The sequence below is a fragment of the Mesoplodon bidens genome, assembly GCF_964165515.1.
Source record: "Mesoplodon bidens genome assembly, chromosome: 7".
NCBI lineage: Eukaryota > Metazoa > Chordata > Mammalia > Artiodactyla > Ziphiidae > Mesoplodon > Mesoplodon bidens.
The window spans coordinates 41,408,013-41,432,750 of record NC_138164.1 but is presented as its reverse complement, the minus strand read 5'-3'; the positions used below and the strand labels follow the sequence as shown (position 1 = coordinate 41,432,750).

At 43.1% G+C, this 24,738-nt stretch overlaps 1 protein-coding gene and 1 pseudogene across 2 annotated transcripts in view; both read right to left on the bottom strand.

The window, feature by feature from the left end:
- The window catches only part of LOC308620770 (centrosomal protein of 78 kDa-like), a 1,829,729-nt pseudogene that overhangs the window by 1,688,855 nt on the left and 116,136 nt on the right, over window positions 1–24,738 (bottom strand). The gene's annotated exons all lie outside the window — the stretch shown is intronic.
- Window positions 22,364–23,247, bottom strand: LOC308620084 (ferritin light chain-like; the record flags this gene model as incomplete). Its single annotated transcript, XM_081239416.1, has 2 exons — window positions 22,364–22,985; window positions 23,240–23,247. 2 exons carry the CDS (start codon window positions 23,245–23,247, stop codon window positions 22,364–22,366), a joined length of 630 nt encoding a protein of 209 aa, XP_081095542.1.

Sequence of the window (24,738 nt, the reverse complement as noted above, 5' to 3'; positions counted from 1 at the left end):
GTGGGGTGTTAAAGTCCCCTACTATGATTGTGTTACTGTCGATTTCCCCTTTTATGGCTGTTAGTATTTGCCTTATGTATTGAGGTGCTCCTATGTTGGGTGCATAAATATTTACAATTGTTATATCTTCTTCTTGGATCGATCCCTTTATCGTTATGTAGTGTCCTTCCTTGTCTCTTCTAATAGTCTTTATTTTAAAGTCTATTTTGTCTGATATAAGAATTGCTACTCCAGCTTTCTTTTGATTTCCATTTGCATGGAATATCTTTTTCCATCCCTTTACTTTCAATCTGTATGTGTCTCTAGGTCTGAAGTGTGTCTCTTGTAGACAGCATATATATGGGTCTTGTTTTTGTATCCATTCAGCCACTCTGTGTCTTTTGGTGGGAGCATTTAGTCCATTTACATTTAAGGTAATTATTGATATGTATGTTCCTATTCCCATTTCCTTAATTGCTTTGGGTTCGTTATTGTAGGTCTTTTCCTTCTGTTGTGTTTCTTGCCTAGAGAAGTTCCTTTAGCATTTGTTGTAAAGCTGGTTTGGTGGTGCTGAATTCTCTCAGCTTTTGCTTGTCTGTAAAGGTTTTAATTTCTCCATCAAATCTGAATGAGATCCTTGCTGGGTAGAGTAATCTTGGTTGCAGGTTTCTCTCCTTCATCACTTTAATTATGTCCTGCCACTCCCTTCTGGCTTGTAGGGTTTCTGCTGAGAGATCAGCTGTTAACCTGATGGGGATTCCCTTGTGTGTTATTTGTTGTTTTTGCCTTGCTGCTTTTAATATGATTTCTTTGTGTTTAATTTTTGACAGTTTGATTAATATGTGTCTTGGTGTATTTCTCCTTGGATTTATTCTGTATGGGACTCTCTGTGCCTCCTGGACTTGATTAACTATTTCCTTTCCCATATTGGGGAAGTTTTCAACTATAATCTCTTCAAATATTTTCTCAGTCCCTTTCTTTTTCTCTTCTTCTTCTGGAACCCCTATAATTCGAATGTTGGTGCGTTTAATGTTGTCCCAGATGTCTCTGAGACTGTCCTCTGTTCTTTTCATTCTTTTTTCTTTATTTTGCTCTGCATCAGTTATTTCCACTATTTTATCTTCTACCTCACTTATCCGTTCTTCTGCCTCAGTTATTCTGCTATTGATCCCATCTAGAGTATTTTTCATTTCATTTATTGTGTTTTTAATCGATGCTTGATTCATCTTTAGTTCTTCTAGGTCCTTGTTAACTGTTTCTTGCATGTTGTCTATTCTATTTCCAAGATTATGGATCTTGGAAATAGAATCTTGGATCAGCTTTACTATCATTATTCTGAATTCTTTTTCAGGTAGACTGCCTATTACCTCTTCATTTGTTAGGTCTGGTAGGTGTTTATCTTGCTCCTTCACCTGCTGTGTGTTTTTCTGCCTTCTCATTTTGCTTATGTTACTGTGTTTGGGGTCTCCTTTTTGCCGGCTGCAGATTCGTAGTTCCCGTTGTTTTTGGTGTCTGACCCCAGTGGCTAAGGTTGTTTCAGTAGGTTGGGTAGGCTTCCTGGTGGGGGGGACTAATTCCTGTGCTCTGGTGGTTGAGGCTCGATCTTGTCTTTCTGGTGGACAGGTCCACGTCTGGTGGTGTGTTTTGGGGTGCCTATGGCCTTATTATGTTTTTAGGTAGCCTCTCTGCTAATGGGTGGGGTTGTGTCCCTGCCTTGCTAGTTGCTTGGCATAGGGTGACCCGCACTGTAGCTTGCTGGTCGTTGACTGAAGCTGGGTGCTGGTGTTGGGATGGAGATCTCTGGGAGATTTTCGCTGCTTGATATTATGTGGAGCTGGGAGGGGTCTCTTGTGGACCCGTGTCCTGAAGTTGGCTCTCCCACTTCAGAGGCACAGCACTGGCTCCTGGCTGCAGCACCAAGAGCCTTTCATCCACCCGGCTCAGAGTAACAGGGAGAAAAAGTAGAAAGAAAGAATTAGTAGAAGAAAGAAAGAGAGAGGGAAAGAAAGGAAGAAGGGAAGAAAGGAAGGAAGGAATGAAGGAAGAAAGAAAGGAGGGAGGGAGGGAGGAAGGATGGAAAGAAGGAAAGAAAGGAGGGAGGGAGGGAGGAAGGAAAGGAAGAAAGACAGGAGGGAGGGAGGAAGGAAAGAAAAAGAAAGTGGAAAGAAGAAGGGTGGGAGGGAGGAAAGAAAAAGAAAGAAGGAAAGGAGGAGCGGAGGGAGGGAGGGAGGAAGGGAGAGTAGGAAAAAAAGAAAGAGCAGGTAAAGTAAAATAGAATAAAGTATGAAATATAGTAGCGTTATTAAAATTAGAAAGTAATTATTGAAAAAAAAAAAAAAACCGGACCGATAGAACCCTGGGACATATGGTGGAAGCAAAGCTATACAGAGAGAATCTTACACAGAAGATTACACATACACATTCACAAAAAGAGAGCAGGGGGAAAAATCAAAAATCTTGCTCTCCAAGTCCACCTCCTCAATTTCGGATAATTCGTTGAAAAAAGAGGAAAAGGGCGAGAAGTCTGAAATCTTGCTCTCTAAGTCCACCTCCTTAATTTGGAATAATTCGTTGTAAAAAGAGGAAAAGGGGGGAAAGTCTTAAATCTTGTCCTCAAAGTCCACTTCCTCAATTTGGGATGATTCGCTGTCCATTCATGCACTCCACAGACGCAGGGCACATCAAATGGACCGTGGAGCTTTAATCCGCTGCCTCCGAGGCTGCACAGAGAGATTTCCCTGCCTCTGCTCTCACAGCTCCCGGGTCTCAGCCTTGGACCTGGCCCCGCCTCTGCGCGTAGGTCGCCGGAGGGCGTCCGTTCTTCGCTCAGACAGGACGGGTTTAAAGGAGCCGCTGATTCGGGGGCTCTGGCTCACTCAGGCAGAGGGGAGGGAGGGGCGCGCAGTGTGGGGCGGGCCTGCGGCGGCAGAGGCCAGCGTAACGTTGCAGCAGCCCGTGGCGCTCCGTGCGCTTTCCCGGGAAAGCCGTCCCCGGGTCTCGGGGACCCCGGCAGTGGCGGGGTGCACAGGCCCCCCGGAAGGCGGGGCGGACAGTGACCCGCGCTCGCACACAGGCCCCGCGGCGGCGGCGGCGGGCCGCGGCGGCGGCGGGCCGCGGCGGCGGCGGGCCGCGGCGGGCGGCGGGCCGCGGCGGGCGGCGGGCCGCGGCGGGCGGCGGGCCGCGGCGGCGGGCGGGCCGCGGCGGCGGGCGGCGGCGGCGGGCGGCGGCGGCGGGCGGCGGCGGCGGCGGGCGGCGGCGGCGGCGGGTGGCGGCGGCGGCGGCGGCCCACGCCCGTCTCCGAGGTCCGTGCCTTACCCGCGACTCGTGCCTGTCTCCGGCGCTTCCCCAAGCAGCCCTCTTAATGCCCTCTCCTCGCGCACCAGGAAACAAAAGGGAAAAAAGTCTCTTGCCTCTTCAGCAGCTCCAGACCCTTTCCCCGGACTCCCTCCGGGCTAGCAGTGGTGCACTAACCCCTTCAGGCTCTCTTCCTGCCGCCAGCCCCAGTCCTCTCCCTGCGCTCCGACTGAAAGCCGATACCCGAGCCTCAGCTCCCAGCCCCGCCCGCCACGGCGGCCGAGCAGACAAGCCTCTCGGGCTGGTGTGTGCCTGAGGGCACCGGTCCTCTGTGCCAGAATCTCTCCGCTTTGCCCTCCGCACCCCTGTTGCTGTGCTCTCCTCCGCTACTCCGAAGCTTTCCCCCTCCGCCACCTACAGTCTCCGCCCGCGAAGGGGCTTGTAGTGTGTAGAAACCTTCCCCCCTTCACGGCTCCCTCCCACTGGTGCAGGTCCCGTTCCTATCCTATTGTCTCTGTTTATTCTTTTTTTCTTTTGCCCTACCCAGGTATGTGGGGAGCTTCTTGCCTTTTGGGGGGTCTGAGGTCTTCTGTCAGCGTTCAGTAGGTGTTCTGTAGGAGTTGTTCCACGTGTAGGTGAATTTCTGATGTATCTGTGGGGAGGAAGGTGATCTCCGCGTCTTACTCTTCCGCCATCTTCCTCCGGGGTCTAGTTCCTTCTCTCTTTTTTTAAAGGGGAGGCGGCAGGATGGCTGAGATTTCTCACTCTGGTGCCGCGTCCTTTGTCTCGGTGGTTGATAGACAAAGGACATCCCCAGAGATCCCCCTGTCGGAGGCACGTGGGTCCGCGGAGAGCCTATAAATATTTTTGTATTATCTGTTCCTTTCTTAGAATTTTAGTCAAATGATTCTATCTCTTGGTATGTCTAGAACTTTTTGATTGAATGCTGACTATTTTATTTGGCTTTTAAAATTTTTCTCCGTGGAAATGTTGTTTTGCTTCCAAATATTTTACTCTACCTGGAAGTAGCAAATCTTCAAATTACAATTTTTTAAATGCTTTCAAATATCAATACTATAGGTGTCACAAAATCTAGAAAAATGACATTTGAAAATTCACTACTGCCAGATGTGTCTCTATAAAACTTTTTCCCCACTCTTGTAGCTATATATTCTTTAACTGCCTCCTCATATGACAGTTTATGTGTTTTAGAAATAAAATTTTCAGAAATAAACTTTGTAGTTTATAGACATAGATTTCTTTTAACATGGTTGATTAGAGTTTGCTTTTAGTTATTAATAGTTTAGAAAAGTTTATTTCAGCATCACAATTTATTATTGATAATGTCACATTAATTTTCATTGTTAACTTTGAGAAAACCTCTATGGATTACTTCCTCATAACTTTACTATTATAAATGAATTACTGATTTCACTACTGCTATAGGATTGTGCATTACAGGAATTCTGATAAAATACTCATTCACACCATTCCATTACACACATTATTGATGGGCTATATTCTTTTATTTATTTATTTATTTATTTATTTATTTTTGACTGTGTTGTGTCTTCGTTGCTGTGCGCAGGCTTTCTCTAGTTGCAGCGACTGGGGGATACTCTTTGTTGCGGTGTGCAGGCTTCTTATTGCAGTGGCTTCTCTTGTTGCAGAGCACGGGCTCTAGGCACGCAAGCTTCAGTAGTTGTGGCTCGCAGGCTCAGTAGTTGTGGCTCACGGGCTCTAGAGCACAGGCTCCATAGTTGTGGCACACGGTCTTAGTTGCTCCGCGGCATGGGGGATCTTCCCGGACCAGGGCTCGAACCCGTGTCCCCTGCATTGGCAGGTGGCTTCCTAACCACTGTGCCATCAGGGAAGCCCCTGGAGTTTATTGTTTTTTTGTGTTTGCGGTATGCTGGCCTCTCACTGTTGTGGCCTCTCCCCGTTGCGGGGCACAGTCTCCGGACATGCAGGATCAGTGGCCATGGCTCACGGGCCTAGCCGCTACACGGCATTTGGGATCTTCCCGGACCGGGGCACGAACCCGTGTCCCCTGCATCGGCAGGCAGACTCTCAACCACTGCACCACCAGGGAAGCCCTGGAGTATATTCTTGACAGAAGGAAATGTCCGTTTTGACTAAGCATTGAAGAAAACTGAATCTTTGACTTATCTTTCACATGCCTGATGATTGAAATAATTTTCCACAGAATAACTTCTGGTTTTATACTTTTCAGTTCTTTTTTTCTTCTTCAAATGCACATGCTTTGAGAGCTGTGAAGTGCAAGACATGGCTATATTGTAAGGTGGTTTTTGTCCTTACGTTTCTGTGTCTTGTGCTAGTTAAGTCAGTAGAGTAGTCAGTAAGAGTACTGGAAGTTATTCCTGTAATGGGATATTATATAGTCAATTACATATGGTGGTGTCTGAAAATCACATAATAGCCTCACTTAAAACATCTCCTTAGCCAGGTTTCAAAAAAGCCTGTGACCAATCCAATATGATCCAACATAGCGGACTATGATAGAAGGAAAATTGGCAAAGAAATAGACGCTGGTCTTACCTGATGGAAGTTAAAATATCTCACTTTTGACAATTTTGCAAAAACCTATAATTACATGAACTAATTTCTAGGGTTCTTCGTAGGACCTAAAAAGGAACCCATAGAGTTGTGGAACAACAATAGAAGCTACTGTGATGAGAAGCTCCGGCACCACAACAAAGAGTAGCCCCCGCTCACCTCAACTAGAGAAAGCCTGCACGCAGCACTGAAGACCCAATGCAGCCAAAATAAAAATAAATAAATAAAAATAAATAAATTTATCTTTTAAAAAGTAACACTCAGGTTTGAGTCATGAGAAATTTGATGAGGAGAAATTAGCTAATGTTTTCAGAACTTTTAAAATATCAAACTCAGTCTCTAAGATTTTAGCATCATATACAACATCGGTTACTTATTAGTGGTTTGGGAAGGCCAATTTAAAATTTTCTCATCTTACTGTATTGAAATTCATGGCCCTAATGTTTTCCACGTTGACTATATGAATGATGAAGAAAAGTCAATCATGTATCTCATTTCCAACTGGACAGAAAACAATATTTTAAAAAGTGTTTGGACTACTGACTTTTGATTTCTTGTAAGGCAAATGGATAGGTAATTTTTATTCCCTGATTAGCAGAAAAATGGTGGAAGAGGTCAGGGTTAAGAATTAAGATTTCAAGAGCATGAGAGGTAGATGGCCAACCAGAGTTCCTAAGGTTCGGTGCCTGTAACCGTTGCCGCCGCTTAAGCCTGCCAAAGCAGTGGTACGGCTGCTGCGCTCGTGTTTGCTACCTCTAGAAACATTCTTGCCAGTAGTGGCGGCAGTGGGACTCAATTACCCCCTTTTTTCACTCTCTCCAGAAGCTCCAGATGGCGTCTTCCATGGGCAACGTGGCCGACAGCACAGAACCAACGAAATGTATGCTTTCCTTCCAAGGGTTAGCTGAGTTGGCACATCGAGAATATCAGGCAGGAGATTTTGAGACAGCTGAGAGACACTGCATGCAGCTCTGGAGACAAGAGCCAGGCAATACTGGTGTACTTTTATTACTTTCATCTCTACACTTCCAGTGTCGAAGGCTGGACAGATCTGCCCACTTTAGTACTCTGGCAATTAAACAGAACCCTCTTCTGGCAGAAGCCTATTCGAATTTGGGGAATGTGTACAAGGAAAGAGGGCAGTTGCAGGAAGCAACTGAGCATTACCGGCATGCATTGCGTCTCAAACCAGATTTCATCGATGGTTATATTAACCTGGCAGCCGCATTGGTAGCAGCAGGCGACATGGAAGGGGCAGTACAAGCTTACGTCTCTGCTCTTCAGTACAATCCTTATTTGTACTGTGTTCGCAGTGACCTGGGGAACCTGCTCAAAGCCCTGGGTGGCTTAGAAGAAGCCAAGGCATGTTATTTGAAAGCAATTGAGACGCAACCGAACTTTGCAGTAGCTTGGAGTAATCTTGGCTGTGTTTTCAATGCACAAGGGGAGATTTGGCTTGCAATTCATCACTTTGAAAAGGCTGTCACCCTTGACCCCAATTTTCTGGATGCTTATATCAATTTAGGAAATGTCTTCAATGAGGCACGGATTTTTGACAGAGCTGTGGCAGCTTACCTTTGTGCCCTAAGCTTGAGTCCAAATCATGCAGTGGTACATGGCAACCTGGCTTGTGTATACTATGAGCAAGGCCTGATGGATCTGGCAATAGACACCTACAGGCGAGCTATTGAATTGCAACCACATTTCCCTGATGCTTACTGCAACCTAGGAAACGCTCTCAAAGAGAAGGGCAGTGTTGCTGAAGCAGAAGATTGTTATCATACAGCTCTCCGGCTGTGTCCCACCCATGCAGACTCTCTGAATAACCTAGCCAATATCAAAGGAGAACAGGGAAACAGTGAAGAGGCAGTTCGCTTGTATCGTAAAGCATTAGAGCTCTGCCCAGACTTTGCTGATGCCCATTCAAATTTAGCAAGTGTATTGAAGCAGCAGGGAAAACTGCACGAAGCTCTGATGCATTATAAGGAGGCTATTCGAATCAGTCCTACCTTTGCTGATGCCTACTGCAATATGGGAAACACCCTACGGGAGATGCAGGATGTTCAGGGAGCCTTGCAGTGTTATACTCGTGCCGTTCAGATCAGCCCTGCATTTGCGGATGCCCACAGCAATCTGGCTTCCATTCACCACGATTCAGGGAATATTCCAGAAGCAATTGTTTCTTATCGCACTGTTCTGAAGCTTCAACCTGACTTTCCTGACGCTTATTGTAATTTGGCTCATTGCCTGCAGGTTGTCTGTGATTGGACAGACTATGATGAGCGAATGAAGAAGTTGGTCAGCATTGTGGCTGACCAGTTGGAGAGGAATAGGTTGCCTTCTGTGCAGCCTCATCATAGTATGCTCTATCCTCTTTCTCATGGCTTCAGGAAGGCTATTGCTGAGAGGCATGGGAACCTCTGCTTGGCTAATATAAGTGTCCTTCATAAACCACCGTATGAACATCCAAAAGACCTGAAGCTCAGTGATGGTCGACTGCGTGTAGGATACGTGAGTTCTGACTTTGGGAATCATCCTACTTCTCATCTTATGCAGTCTATTCCAGGCATGCACAATCCTGATAAATTTGAGATATTCTGTTATGGCCTGAGCCCACATGATGGCACAAACTTCCGAGCGAAGGTGATGGCAGAAGCCAATCATTTCATTGATCTTTCTCAGATTCCATGCAATGGGAAAGCAGCTGATCGCATCCATCAAGATGGTATACACATCCTCGTAAATCTGAATGGTTATACCAGGGGTGCTCGAAATGAACTCTTTGCTCTCAGGCCAGCTCCTATTCAGGCAATGTGGCTGGGGTACCCTGGGACTAGTGGCACGCTTTTCATGGATTATATCATCACTGATCAGGAAACTTCACCTGCTGAAGTTGCTGAGCAGTATTCTGAGAAACTGGCTTATATGCCCCATACTTTCTTTATTGGTGATCATGCTAATATGTTTCCTCACCTGAAGAAAAAAGCCGTCATCGATTTTAAGTCCAATGGGCACATTTATGACAATCGGATTGTGCTGAATGGCATCGACCTCCAAGCATTTCTTGATAGTCTATCAGATGTGCAAATAGTCAAGATGAAATGTCCTGATGGAGAAGACAACGCAGACAGCAGTAATACAACTCTTAATATGCCTGTCATTCCTATGAATACTGTTGCAGAAGCAGTTATTGAAATGATTAACAGAGGACAAATTCAGATTACAATTAATGGATTCAGTATTAGCAATGGACTGGCAACTACCCTGATCAACAATAAGGCTGCCACTGGAGAAGAGGTTCCCCGTACCATTATTGTAACCACACGTTCTCAGTACGGGTTACCAGAAGATGCCATTGTGTACTGTAACTTTAATCAGTTATACAAACTTGACCCATCTACTTTGCAGATGTGGGCAAATATTCTGAAGCGTGTTCCCAATAGTGTACTGTGGCTGTTGCGTTTTCCAGCAGCAGGAGAAGCTAATATTCAACAGTACGCACAAAATATGGGCCTTCCCCCGAACCGTATCATTTTTTCCCCTGTTGCTCCTAAAGAGGAACATGTTCGGAGAGGCCAGCTGGCTGATGTCTGCTTGGACACTCCACTCTGTAATGGACACACCACAGGGATGGACGTCCTTTGGGCAGGGACCCCCATGGTGACTCTGCCAGGAGAGACTCTTGCTTCCCGAGTTGCAGCTTCCCAGCTCACTTGTTTAGGCTGTCTTGAGCTGATTGCTAAAAATAGACAAGAATATGAAGAGATAGCTGTGAAACTGGGAACTGATGTAGAATACCTGAAGAAAATTCGTGGCAAAGTCTGGAAGCAGAGAACATCTAGCCCTCTGTTCAACACCAGACAATACACGATGGAACTAGAGCGGCTCTATCTACAGATGTGGGAGCATTATGCAGCTGGCAACAAACCTGATGACATGATTAAGCCTGTTGAAGTCACTGAGTCAGCCTAAATAATGACTGTGTGCCCAGGAGAATTACCCCTGTAGCTGAGCCTCAACCTTCTGGGGGAAGGGGAACTACTTTTTCAATATCATGTTGCAGATGGGTGACACACAATGATAAGAAATAGCACAGCCAGACTTGCTTCCTGCATGATCATGACAGGGAGAGACACAAGAGATGGGAAACTGCTGTTCCACAAGGAGATTCCGTCGAATTTTGCCGCAGCCAGGTGTCTGGAAGGTCTGGAAGGTAAGTCTGGAAGGTCTGATCTCCCTTGGTCTTCCAGGGGATGGATGGTTAGTGTGGAAGGGAGATAGAGATTGCCCAGCCATTTTGTGATTATCATGGATGGATTGAGTCTTCTGAATTAATTTTTTTCTTTCTATTTTGGGTATTGGAGCTTTTAAAAATGTTTGGTTTCAGGTATTTTTATTCATGTGAAGTGTATATGATTCTCTTGAGATAAGGTGTTAAGCTGAAATATTCCTTGTTTTAGTTTCTGAACTCTACAGATAAATGGGGACTTTGCTGGTGTAGTCTTTTTCTAGGTTTTATAAACCATTTGAGCCTGTATCAGTCATTTTAGTGTCTGACATAACGTTTGGAACTCTCAGTGCTTTGTTGGTTTGTAGATGATGGCTTCAATCCTTTTTCTGGTCCGTTTCCTTCTTCCCTTCCCCCCACTTTAAAAATTCTCCTGTAACTTGGCTAACAAAAAACCAAGTCTGATTCAAAACCTCCCAGAGTGTTTCTCTTAAACACATCATCTGGTGCCAAATGAAGACTCTTAGGAGTGCTTATTAATTATGAAGGGCACAGTTGTGGTACTGTCACGGATGATAATAATAATGGATTTTTGGCCTAGAGTTTTGTCCTATTTCACCAGTGTTTTACTGTTGACTGCCCCTCTATGCTGCTTCCAAAAGTGATAGTGTGTGATAAGATGTTTACTTTCATTTCTAAAGTTTGTTTTTTTTTAGGTGAGTCCTGTTCTTCCTTTTTCTTTCAGCAGAAATGAAATTCCAGGTAAGTATAAGTATTCAAATATTTGATCAGTAATTCACAGTTATCTCCAGTACATTAAATAACTTTCATCAAAAAACATGTTATAGGTAAAAAGTTCTGAAGGACCAGCTATGTATATGATAATTATGTTTCAGGCCTTCTAGGGTATTATATATAATAACTTGTCTTCTGGTCGTGGTCTTGAAGTCTTTATGGATTCAGCCTCAGTAGTAGCGAACTGCACTGCTACTTGGTTTGGAGTACAAATTAGACTTTAACCCTCCTGGAGGTAGAGTTTTTGGTATTGAAAACCATAGGAATGAAATTATTGTATTTCAACAAAGGATCGAGGGCTTGAGGCTTAAACAAGCCAACATATGTGTGGGAAGCAGTCAGCCTTGAGAGCACCTTCGGACATGCCAGGCATGCCGCTGCTGCTCGAAGGGACTGTCCCTACTTGTTCCCCTCCTTGTTCCATTCCATGGGAGATAAATCACCAGGGCCCAGAAATCAGAAAGAAAGTAAAATGAGACAAGCAAAGCTGTCTCCTCCCTGCACATGCAGGTTATTTTGGATGATTCTGGGCTTATGGGTTTTCTCCCAGGGAAGTTAACCTTGAGCCGAGACAGTCATTAGATAATGTAAACCACCGTCTGGCAACCTTCCCTTTTCTAGTCTATATAATCTGCACCTGTAGCATAATAAAACTTACCTTGCAACCATCAGTTGTCTTGTTCCTTCTGACCCCATTCGTCGGTGCTACTTCAGTTCCTTACCCCGTCCCTTCTGACCCTGGGTGGTGAAATCCTCTTTCTCCGGCTGGTCCATGGCAAGTGGTGCCCGAACAGGGACCTGAAGCATGAAGGCAATTAAAAGGAAAAGAAAGTGCAGGTAAGAGAACCCTTATGCAAAATATGTGTGGCCACGAGTAAAAGTGAAACTAATAGAGGCATAAGGCAACAGTCAGAAGTAAAATAAGATGGGGCAAAAGGGCTCAAAGGAGCGTGAATTATTTGCTCAGGTTTTACTTTCGATGCTTATAGCTCGGGGTAATAAAGTTTCTACCTCACAGTTGACTGAATTTTTGCAGCATATCCATGATGTATCTCCCTGGTTTCCTGATGGCGGCTCTGTGACAGAAATCTGGCAGAAAGTTGGAGAAGATTTAAAAAATTATTATGAGTCTCGAGGGCCTACTCATACTGCTGTTGTTACATTTAGTTTGTGGAATCTGATAAAAATATGTTTAGGTTCTTCTCATGATAGTGTTGATTTGAATGTAAAGTCAGAAAAACATAAGCCTCTGACAGAAGACAAGACTGTATTATCAGCTACTGTGTCGCCACTTCCTAAACCGAAAGAGCTAATTAATTTAAATATTTCAGATGAAGAGGAACATTTTGACTTAACCGATGAGGCTTTTAAACATAAAAGAGAGAGAAAAAAAAACATAAAAGAGAGAATCATCCTGAGGATGATTTTCTAATGGCTATGACAGATAAGTCAGTGAAAAAGCTGCAAATTAGTAAGGACTGTCTTCCTCAAAAATCTACATCTGTAAAAATGCTCAGTCTCTTGCAACGTGCTGTATAAGCAGCAATAAAACGAGGAGAAGATCCTATTTTCTGTTGTCCTGTCATAGAAAGACCTGATCCTAATCATCCTCAACAGGCTATTAGGGAGCATCAGGCTCTTCCTTTTAAAGTTTTGAAAGATTTAAAATCTGCTTGTGCTCAATATGGGCCCACTGCTCCTTTTACTACTGCTATGGTTGACACTATTGCAGGAGAAGCTCTTTCCCCCGCTGATTGGAAGTCTATTGCACGAGCTTGTTTAAATGGTGGAGATTATTTAATATGGAAGTTTGATTTTTATGAACGGGCTGCTGAAGAAGCAGAAAAGAATGCTACCCATGACATTCCAGTGGATTATCATATGCTGATTGGGGAAGGACCATATATTTCTTTACAAGATCAATTAACTTATACCTTTGTTGCTTATCCTCAAATAAATCATTTGGCATTACAAGCCTGGAGGAAATTACCTTCTACACACAAAACTGAGGGTCTTTCAAAAATGAGACAGGGACCTGATGAACCATATGCTGATTTTGTAGATAGATTGTTACAGGCGGTGGGGAGACTCATTGTGGATGGACTCACTGGTACAATTGTAGTTAAGCAACTTGCTTTTGAAAACGCTAATAATGCAGGTCAGGCTGCGATTCGACCTTGGAGAAAACGGGGAACACTGGAGGATTATATTCGCCTTTGTGCAGACATTGGGCCTGCTTATATACAGGGTGCTGCTATGGCTGCAGCATTAACTAAAGTGGGGTTTAAAAACAATCAAAAGAGAACAAAGACTAGTTTTCAATGCGGAAAGGCAGGTCATTTTGCTGGAGAATGTGGATCTTTTCATTGTAACCCTGCTCCTTCCTTCCCTACTCAAAAACCTCCAGATGGTCCGAAAATCCCTGGTTTATGCCCTAAATGCAACAGGGGAAAACGTTGGGCACGAGATTGTCGCTCAGTGGCCCACAGGGATGGGACACCACTGTTGCGAAACTCCTCCCAGGGCCTTCCCCGGCCCCAACAAATAATAGGGGCAACGTCTGCGTATCCTCCTCAAACTATCAATCAGACATTAACCAAAAACAAAAACATACAATATCTTCGCTCTCCAGAGCAACAGCAGGAAGCACAGGACTGGACCTCAGTACCTCCGCCCGATATGTATTAACTCCTGCAATGGGTCCTCAGGCCCTCTCTATGGGCATCTATGGACCTTTACCCAAGGGTTTGATTGGACTATTATTGGGAAGAAATAGTGTCGCCATGAAGGGTTTAACTATTATGCCAGGACTCATAGACTCTGACTACGAAGGAGAAATAAAAATCATGGCACAAACTATTAAAAATATAATAACGATTTCTCCTGGTGATAAAATTGCACAATTGCTACTTTTGCCCTTTGTACCTCATGGACAAATTTTACAACATCAAAAGAGAGAAACAAAGGCTTTTGGATCATCTAGTGCTGCCTACTGGATTCAGAAGATAGGGAAAGAACGTCCAGAAATGAAATGAACCATGAATGGAAAGGTTTGTTCAGGTTTGTTAGACACTGGTGCTGATGTCTCTGTTATGACGCAGATGCACTGGCCTAAACATTGGCCCGTTAGTCCTATTATTACAGAACTTCAAGGAATAGGACAGAGTTCTTCTCCTATGCCAAGTAGTCAGTTATTATTATAGCAAGATAGTGAGGGCCATTCAGGATACTTCCAGCCTTATGTTTTGCCTGGGCTGCCTTTAAACCTCTTGGGCCAAGATATATGAAAAGAAATGGGAGTATTACTTTATAGTCCAAATTCTCACGTCTCTAATATGGTGTTGGATCAAGGATTTCTTCCCACAAAAGGGCTGGGAACAAATCAAAAAGGAACTGTCTATCCTATTGATGTGAAAATAAAAAGTGATAGACAAGGTTTGGGTTTTTCTTAGGGGCCTTGGATTCTCCTCCACTCACTGCTGATCCAATTACTTGGCTGAGTGATGACCCTGTATGGGTGGACCAATGGCCCCTCACAAAGGAGAAATTAGAAGCTGCAGAACAGTTAGTACTGGAACAATTCGGGCATTTAGAAATTGCCAATAGTCCTTGGAATACTCCTATTTTTATTATCAAGAAAAAGTCTGGAAAATAGAGGTTATTACAGGGTCTAAGAGCTGTTAATAAAACTATGCTAATAATGGGAGCTCTTCAACTAGGCCTACCCTCTCCAACAGCCATACCACACAATTATCATCTTTTAGTTATAGATTTAAAGATTGTTTTTTCACTATTCCTTTGTTTCCTGAAGATAGAAAACATTTTGCTTTTAGCTTGCCTTCCTTAAATTTTAAGGAACCCATGAGGAGATGTCAATGGAAAGTATTGCCTCAGGGCATGGCAAATAGTCCTACATTATGCCAAATATATGTGGCTCAGGCCTTAACTCCTGTGAGAAAAAGGTTTCCAGTGTTATATCTCATACATTATATGGATGATATACTTTTAGCCACTGGCAATATTTCTTGATTAGAGACTGCTTCTCAATTTTTACAACAATCCTTACAATCATTTGGCTTGGTCATTGCCTCAGAAAAAATTCAAAGACAATCTCCATTTTTCTATTTGGGAAAATATATTGATAACTCTACCATTAGGCCTCAAAAACTGCAAATTCGAGTTGATAATTTAAAAACATGAAATGATTTTCAAAAATTACTTGGAGATATTAATTGGCTAAGGCCTTCCTTAGAACTTCCTACTGCTCAGTTAGAGCCTTTACTTGATATTCGTAAAGGTGACTCAGATCCTTCTACTTCACGCTCTATGACTCCAGAGGATTTCAAGCTTCCCAAATAGTTAATAGAGCTATCAGCTCTGCACAGTTAACTCGAATACATACTCACCTGCCCATGTCTTTAGTTGCTTGTCCAACACCTCATGTGCCTACTGCCATCTTATGGCAAACTGGTGGAATTATTGAATGGATTCATATGAAAACTCCATCCTCTAAAGTTATTAACCCTTATTATGAACTTATTATTAAGTTAATAATGCAAGGTAGAACTAGATGCTTACAACTTATAGGTCTAGAACCTTCTCAAATTATTATCCCTTATTCAGTTAGTCAACAAAATTGGCTTTTTCAACATAGTAATGAATGGGGTCTTGTTCTTGCAGGATTTTCAGGTACCTTGGAATGCCATTAGCCTGCTGATAAATTGATCCAATTCAGCAAACTTAACTCTTATATCTTTCCTTCTATAATTAGGCAACAGCCTATTCCTCATGTACCTTTGGTTTTTCACAGACGGTTCTTCTTCAGGAGTGGCTACTGTAATCATTGACGATGGAACAAAACTCATTAAACAAACTTCCTTGACTTCAGCTCAACGTGTTGAACTGTTTGCTGTCATTATGGCTTTTAAACATTTGCCTTCTATATCTTTTAATTTGTTTTCTGATAGTAAATATCTTATTAGCTTATTATTTCTTCTGGAGACTGCGACCAGAGGATATACTAATGACCCTGAATTATCATCGTCTTTTCGTTTGCTTCAACAGCTTATTCGTTCCCACGATGGTCCTGTTGCAGCTCTGCATATCCGTGCTCATTCTAACTTGTCTGGTCCATTGTCTAAAATGAATGGGACTGCAGATGTTTTAACTCGATCTAAACGTGATCTTTATCCTGTGCATTTTCCTCCCAAAAATAAAGTTAAAGTTACTCTTCCTCCTCAATCTCTTTTCCCTAAAGCAGGACATATCCCAATTTACCGTCCTCCTCCTTTCCGTTCGTCATGCTGTCAAGAATGGCTAAGGTATTGCATTCATTATCTTCATACTGTTGATACTCATGGTCCATGTCCTGGACACCCTCATATTATGGTAAGTTATGATCAAACTGCTTCACAAGCAGCACAACAATTGCATGCTTTACACCATCAGTCGGCAGCTACATTACGCAAACAATTTTCCCTTACTCGTGAAGCTGCCCTGACAAATTGTTAAGCAATGCCCACAGTGCTTACCTCACCTTCCTGTTCCACATTATGGTGTTAATCCTCGTGGATTATTACCTAGTCATTTATGGCAAATGGATGTTACTCATATCCCGTCTTTTGGGAAATTACAGTTTGTTCATGTCACTATTGATACTTATTCTGGTTTCCTCTGTGCTACAGCACAGACCCGAGAAGCTACTAAACATGTCATCACTCATTTATTACACTGTTTTGCTTTCATGAACCTTCCCAAAATTATTAAAACAGACAATGGGCGCACTTACACTAGTGTTGCTTTGCAACATTTTGTAATTCATTACAAATTACCAATATTACAGGCATTCCATGTAACCCTCAAGGACAAGGTATTATACAACGTGCAAATAGATCTTTAAAGCTAACTATTGAAAAAATAAAAATGGGGGAATTATATAGAACAACACTACATAACCTTATAAATCATGCTCTGTTTATTTTAAATTTTCTCACTGTTGACAGGGGAAAGGTTGGTGGCTGAGCCAAGATTGGCCTTTCAGTCTCTGGAGGTCCTCGGGAAAGATCCGCTAACCAGCACTTGGCGTGGTCCTGATCCTGTGTTGATTTGGGGACGTGGTCACGTGTGTATATTTCCCAGATCAGCTCCTGGACCTCTCTGGCTTCCTGAGCGCTTGCTTAGTCAAGCAAATAGATGGCTCGCCACAGCTCACAACTAGTTCAGAAGATGAAGAAGCTCTGCATCTCTCCCGAAAATTTGACAGTGTTGATTCAGCAAAAGAAGAAGAAGAGGAGACCACTTGCCAGGACGACTCAAAGGAGTGATGTTCCAACTTGGGGACAAATTAAACAATTGGTTTCACGAGCTCTAGAGTTAGTGAAACAACAGAATAATCCTGTTACACCTGTGACTTTATTTTTGGCTATGTTGGCAACCATTTCATGTGTTCCCTCTGTTAATGCAGCAACTTACTGGGCCTATGTACCTGATCCTCCACTATTAAAACCCATATCTTGGTCTGAAGCAGAGTTTCCTGTATTTTACAATGATACTGTTTATGGGCCTCTTATTGGGAATATGAAACAAATCAATATGTCTGTAAATTATACTAACTGGTTTAGTACCTATCCTGTCTGTCTTAGCCCATTGAATCTGGAAACTGGATGTGTAAAGGCTATTAGTTATGAGCATACAGATGTTTATGAGGGAACGGATGAATCAATTAGTTTGTCAGGCTCTCCAGGCATCCTTCGTTTTACAGGAACCAACATTACTCTTACATGCCCGGCTACCAGCCGACGAGAGGATCTTAAGGATACCATCATTTGCTATAAAAATGGGCAACCTATTAATATTAGAGGTCAAATCTCATACGCCTCACCACTTAGGGATTCCGCTATTACTATAGCCAAGGTTACAGGTGAAGATTCAGGAAATTATTTGTGTATGAAGCGTTTACTTGGAGGACAAGGGATACTTATGGCTGGACATATGGTTACTATTCTTAAGAGAAAATCAAAAAATCAATTTCCTCCTTTTATGACCATTAACTTTCCTGGATCCAATTTTGAATGTTGCAATGCATCTTGGAATAATAACCAAATATGGTGTACTATAGATTATACCAAGGGGTAAATTCTTATCTCTTGTATTCCCGTCATAGATAGGTTTATCGCATTTCAAAAGAACTGGGGTACATGGAAACTAGCTCTAACTTATTCCAATACACCTGTTATAACTTGTGTTGCTCCTCCATATACACTTTTGATTGGTTCTATTAACATTGGTAATTCTTCCAAAGGAGGATATAATATTAGCTGTGTTCATTGTATTTTTACAGTTGTATGTTCCCTTCTGCAGGAACACAATCTGTGCTTATACTAAAGTAACCCATATATGTTATGGTGCCTGTACATCTGAGAGAACCTTGGTAGGAAGATACTGGAGTACAGGCATGGGTGGAACTCTCTAAAGCCTTGCAGAGAAGGAGACGCTTTATTGGGTGGCTAATAGTAAGTTTACTTGCCTTGGCTGCTCTGTCTGCTACCGCGGCTACTGCCTGTCTTGCTCTTTCACAGAGTATTAATCATGCTCACTTTGCTAATCAATTATCTCAAAATACCAGTCTTGCTTTATCTTTACAAAGTCACATAGATTTACAGATGAATAACAAGTTAGATGAATTTAAAAACACAATTTGGGGGATTGGAGATCAGATGGCAGCATTAAAATTGAGGATGCGTTTAGCTTGTCATGAAAAGTATACATGGATTTGTGTTACTCCTTACAAGTACAATGACTGTATTTGGGAATGGGAAAAAGTAAAAATGCATCTGCTGAGTGTTTGGTCAGATAATAATATGAGTCTTGACCTTAAGAAATTAAATGCTGAAATTCAGAATATGCAAAATGCACATCTTGATGATATTTGGCAAGAAGATGTAATTAAAACTTTACTGGACCATTTAAAGTGGTTAAACCCTCAGTCGTGGATTACTGGAGGGTTGTCAGGATTTATTACCCTGGCCATAATTTGCCTATTTTTGATAATAATCTTCTCATGTCTGTTTCGTATCCTCATGCAACAATATACTACTCTCGGCACTACGCTTCATGGAATTATTTTGCAGCAAAAATTAAAAAATAAAAAAGGGGGAACTGAGGGAAACAGTCAGCCTTGAGATCAGGCTATGGACATGCCAGGCATGCCGCCGCTGCTCGAAGGGACTGTCCCTACTTGTTCCCTTCCTTGTTCCATTCCATGGGAGATAAATCACCAGGGCCCAGAAATCAAAAAGAATGTAAAATGAGACAAGCAAAGCTGTCTCCCCCTTGCACATACAGGTTATTTTGGATGATTCTGGGTTTATGGGTTTTCTCCCAGGGAAGTTAACCTTGAGCCAAGACAGTCTATAGATAATGTAAACCACCATCTGGCAACCTTCCATTTCTAGTCTATATAATCTGCAACCGTAGCATAATAAAACTTGCCTTGCAACCATCAGTTGTCTTGGTCCTTCTGACCCCATTCGTCGGTGCTACTTCAGTTCCTTACCCCGTCCCTTCTGACCCTGGGCGGTGAAATCCTCTTTCTCCGGCTGGTCCGCGGCACATATGAATATATGTTTTTGTCTTGCTGTACTGCACATATGCTGTCTAGTAACAGATATTTTGTCTGCTAGTAGTGTTGTAGATTATGTCTTTCCAAAGCGCTGAGGCAGTGCACCTATTCTGTAGTTGCAGCTGATGCCTGAATGTATCCTAGCTGACAAATTATTGATTAATAAGAACTTGAATTTCTAAAGATTAGTACTGTTAACCAAAATCTGAGCAAGGAGTCTCAAATGTAATTCTTAGCCAGAATTACATGTTAATGAACCATTTAACAGTGTAAATCGAGGAACATCAGTGTAGGGATTTCTTTTCATTTATTTTTTACCTGTTTGAAATATCAGTTAAAGGTTGGCAGCTTGGTTGCAGACGAACGGCCGTTTGAAGTTCACCAAACTACTTAATGTGGAATAGGATAACAGACTTCCAACGCCCTCAAGGCTGTGACCTTGCAGCCATTTTACACAGCACATCATCATCCTATAGGGATGAACCTTTCCCTGGCCCGAAAAGTAGCCGCTCTGTTGAAGCTTTGCTTATTGGAACAGGCTTTTGTTTCCAGGTTACATGTCTGTGGAAGACTTAATTCTGAATAGAAATATAGATATTACTGGAAACTAATTGTTTTTCTATTATACTCTGCTTTATCAAAAAAGTAAAACATTTAAATTGTGCTACAAAAATTCAGATGTTGTCTTGCAATCTTTAAACAATAAATGAATGATTTGCCCTTAAAAAAAAGAATTAAGCAGTTAAGCTGTTGGTCCCACATCAGACAAATCATCCTTATACCTCCTGTCAATATTGTTAACAGAGACTGTTACTTTATGAATCCTTATGATCCCGTGATTCTTTCTTTCACGTTTCAGGGCACAGCAGGTGAGAGAGTGGATTTGTTAAACTGGGTGGGTTTATCCTTCTTTTATGCGTTCATTCAATTTTATGTTCATTTACTTACTATACACATATGGCAATAGAAGCTGCTAAAGCAATCATTGCTATTCTGCAAAACAACAAGGCACAGAAGCAGATGTCTTATTTCCGAGATTTCTCCCCCCAGGATTATTGTGATTAAAGATACCTTCCCGCAGTTTCCTGGAGAGGACAAGGGGCTACTCGCTGGAGGTTTTTTAATGACTTGGAGAAAGGCTCAAATATGCCCCCATTATGGTAATCCACCCCAGGGGCAAACCACACAAGAATATTATGAATTTATTTTATTTTTCTATCCTTGCAAAGGTAATACTCAGCTCATTAGAATATGAAAACTATACTGTCAAATTTCAGAATTACATGGATGAAGAAAATCACCAAAGTGGCATCATATCATGTGTGTTATAGTTGTATTGACTATATTAACTATGTTGTGTTAACAATGTATTGTATAACTATATATTGAAAAGGCAAAATGCTGTACCTTATTTCAGAGAAAATAATTATGTTGGCAAACCCCAAACTGTACATTGTAGACGGGTCCTAGGAAAAGAAGATTTAATTCATAGTGGACAAGAGGTTAGCTTCTGTTTTCAGCCATGTGCTATTTCAAGAATTAAACATCATGAATAATACAGGATATAAGAGGAATAGTCTAAAGACGGAAAAGCACATTTTGATTAGGAAAGAGAATTTAAGGCTTAAGTCTTTATTTTTTTTAAGGAAAACTGCCTTATTACTATGAGATAAGAAAATTGTTTCCTTCTTTTCTTCCTTGCTTTCTTCTTCTTCTTCTTTTCTTTAACCTTTTTTACTTTGGATATTTGGATATTTGACCTCTAAGCTGAGATGACTGGAAATGCCTCCTCTGGGCACTAAATGCTGACACCTCCTGATAAGAGGGAAGCTGCAAAGTAGAAGAATTGACGGTCAGTATGTTGATGTTGGTCTCAAGCACACTGATGTACATTTGTGTATTGGGGAAGGGGAGTGAAGCTTGAGAGTGGGCCAGTGGGGAGGGGTAAATATTTTGTGATGCTGTCTACCTATGGGCTTATAAAGTTTACAGCTGCATTAGGAGGACAAGCACTACCATTCGCATGAAAAGTAGGGCAGACGTCAGTTGCAAAAGCTTCTAGCCATACACATAGGGAAATACATAAATGATACACCTTATTGCATTCACCCATTCACCCTCCCCTGTTCACGCTAATTGGAAATTTCTATCCATTTCAGAGAAGTAACACAACTATCAATCATTTTCCCTGGCACGAATCTTCCAGGAGGAAGAAAATGGAACACGCCTAGCAGCAGAGCTCACGCACTAGCCCATGTGTCTTAGATTTAATATCTGATCACTAGCTGGATTGAAGCCAAGAGGTGGTTCACAAAGTTGCTGCATATTAGAATCACCTGGGGAACTCTGAGACCTCCCCGTGCCCAGGCTCCTCCCTAGACCTACTGAATCAAAATCTCTGGGGCTGGGACCCAGACACCAAAGTTTCTCTTAAAAGCTCTTTAGGGAAAGGGATATGGGAACAGATGTATATGTATAACTGATTCAGTTTGTTATAAAGCAGAAACTAATTAAAAAAATATTTAATACTAAAAAAAAAAAGAGCTCTTTAGGTAATTCATACGAGCAGCAAAGCTTGAGAACCAGCCCAATAACGGGAACAAACGTATTTCACACAGATAAAGTGGGGCAATTCATATGTTAAAAGAACATGAATATATATATATATATATATATATATATATATATATATTTCTTTTTTTCTCTTTATTCTGTTTGTGTTTCAAATAGGCTTTTTTTTTCCTTCTGCAAAAAGCGTTATTGTTTCCATTTGGTCCAAGGCTTGGGAGAGTGCTCCAGGGCGGTTACAAAGCTGCCTAGTGGCTGCAGAGCTGGGCTTCGGGCAGAAGCTCTGATGCCAGAGGGGCTCCTCAGAGGCCGCTGGACTTCAGAGACTCCTGTTTGTGCTCGAGCGTGAGCCTTTCGAAAAGATACTCGCCCAGCACAGCCTGCGGACCAGCCAGCCTGCGGAGGTTGGTCAGGTGGTTGCCCATCTTCTTGATGAGTTTCAGCTGCTCCTCCAGGAAGCGGCTCTCCAGGAAGTCACAGAGGTGAGAGTCTGCGCGGGCAGGACCCAGGGCGCGCAGATCCGATAGTGCCTGGTTCAGGTTCTTCTCCCTAAGAATGGCGGCTTGCACAGTGTCCTGGGTTTTACCCCACTCATCTTGAGAAGGCTTCCGCGCATCCTGGAAGAGGGCGCGGCCGCAGCACTTGTTTTGCATTTTCAAGAGTCGCTGGGCGCCCTCACACTTCTCTTCAGCCAGTTGGCGAAAAATGTGGCCCCCATTGTCCAGAGTCCCACTGTTGCTGTGGAAATAGAAGCTTAGAGAGAGGTAAGTGTCCACAGATGCATGTTGAACAGGCGGTGGATGGCGGCCTCCACCTCGATGGAATAATTCTGACGAACCTGGGAACTCGTGGTTGATCAGTGATAAGGAGCTAAGCTCCAAAAACGGTGTTGGCCTGTCCTGGAGGCTGAGGATAGCTGAGTGGCTGATTCCAAAGGTTGCGACAGGAAGAAATGTTGGAGTGTGGTCGGGGGCTGGAGCAAGGAGCGTCCCTGGGTCTGTTCATTCCAAACACTGTTGAAGCCAAAGACAGATCTGCAGGACTGCCGAGTGCACTGCCTCAAATAGGCTTTGATATCAATGAACAAGAAGTCCAAGCAAGGACAAAACTTACCCTTCCCCCCACCAAAATAGCTGGTGATACTAGAATCTAGATCTGGGAAGGGCTTCTTCCATTACTCTAACATTCCAAGCCACTAGAGCAGTGGTTCTCAAAGTATGGTCACCTTGTAACCAAGCAGTACCCTATGGGGCCTTCCTAGGACAGACCCATCCTCCATAGCCTCTGCTGTAGTTCCTCTCTGAAGTCCTCAGATAATAGTATCTCAGGCATATTTCTTGAGTTTTCAGATGCTAAAAACCACCACCCAATGGAAGAAGTTAACTCTTCGATGATCATGAGCACACAGCCCCCAGACCTTCTGGCACCTAAGGATGGATAATGTTACCTGCCCTGTGGCCTCAACATCAGCCAGTCAGATGATTGTGCACGAGCTGATCACATTCCCTGGGACGTCCCTCCCTCACGTGGCCTTTAAAAATGCTTTGCTGAAATCCTTTGGAGATTTCAGGGTTTTTGGAACACGGGCCACCCCTCTCCTTGCTCAATCCTGCAATAAACCTTTCTCTGCCCCAGACTCCAACCTTTCGGTTTGTTTGGCCTCACTGTGCTTCAGACACACGAACGTGCATTCGGTAACAACCTGAGCAGCTTTACCAGCGTCCCCTGATAATGTGTCAGATATTCAAGTTTTAGGGCCCTGTCCCAGCCCTATGGAATGAGCAACTCTAGTGGGGCTCAGTGATCTCTGTTATAACTGGCCCTCCAGATGATTTTTTTTTCTTTTTTTTTTTTGCAGTACGCGGGCCTCTCACCGTTGTGTCCTCTCCCGCTGCGGAGCACAGGCTCCGGACGCGCAGGCCCAGCCGCTCCGCGGCATATGGGATCCTCCCAGACCGGGGCACGAACCCGTATCCCCTGCATCGGCAGGCGGACTCCCAACCACTGCGCCACCAGGGAGGCCCCAGATGATTTTTATTCACCTTAAAGTTTGAAAATATCTGCATTGTCAGCTGCCAAAGCGTCCACCAGCAGGTGAAGGGGAGAGACGCCTGGAAAAGATAGGGAGTAGCCAAGGCAAGTAGAGCAGCATTTGCCGTGGTAGTAATGGAGAATGCCTTTTCTCCACTGGTTGGCACAGACAAGTATCTGGGGGCAGTGGCAGGGTTATTTAGGATGCTTTACATTTCAATGTAGAGTGACCTCTGTCCTGGTTTGCCAGGGACTTCCCCTGTGTGAGCGCTTAAAATCTCATCCTGGCAAACCCCTTAGCCCTGGATTTGAAGAACTTAGGAAATCACATGAAATTTAGGGGAAACATGATCTAGGTTTTGGGCAAGTCACAAGTGCTAATTAAAGCTAAGCAAGTATGGACAACATCTAGCCTTCTTTACCCCTTTGCAGGAAGGTAAATCTGATTGGGTGAAAGAACTTATTGTTAAGAAATCTTTGTAGAAACATCCCCTTCTGCTTAGTCCGCTGGTTCTCACTTCTGGCTAGACAATGGCATCGTCTGAGGAGATTTAAAATGATTTTATTGGTTTAGGATGACCAACTGTTGGTGTGAGGGTTTTTAAAAAGTGCTTCAGATGATTCTAATGTGCAGCCAAATTTAGGT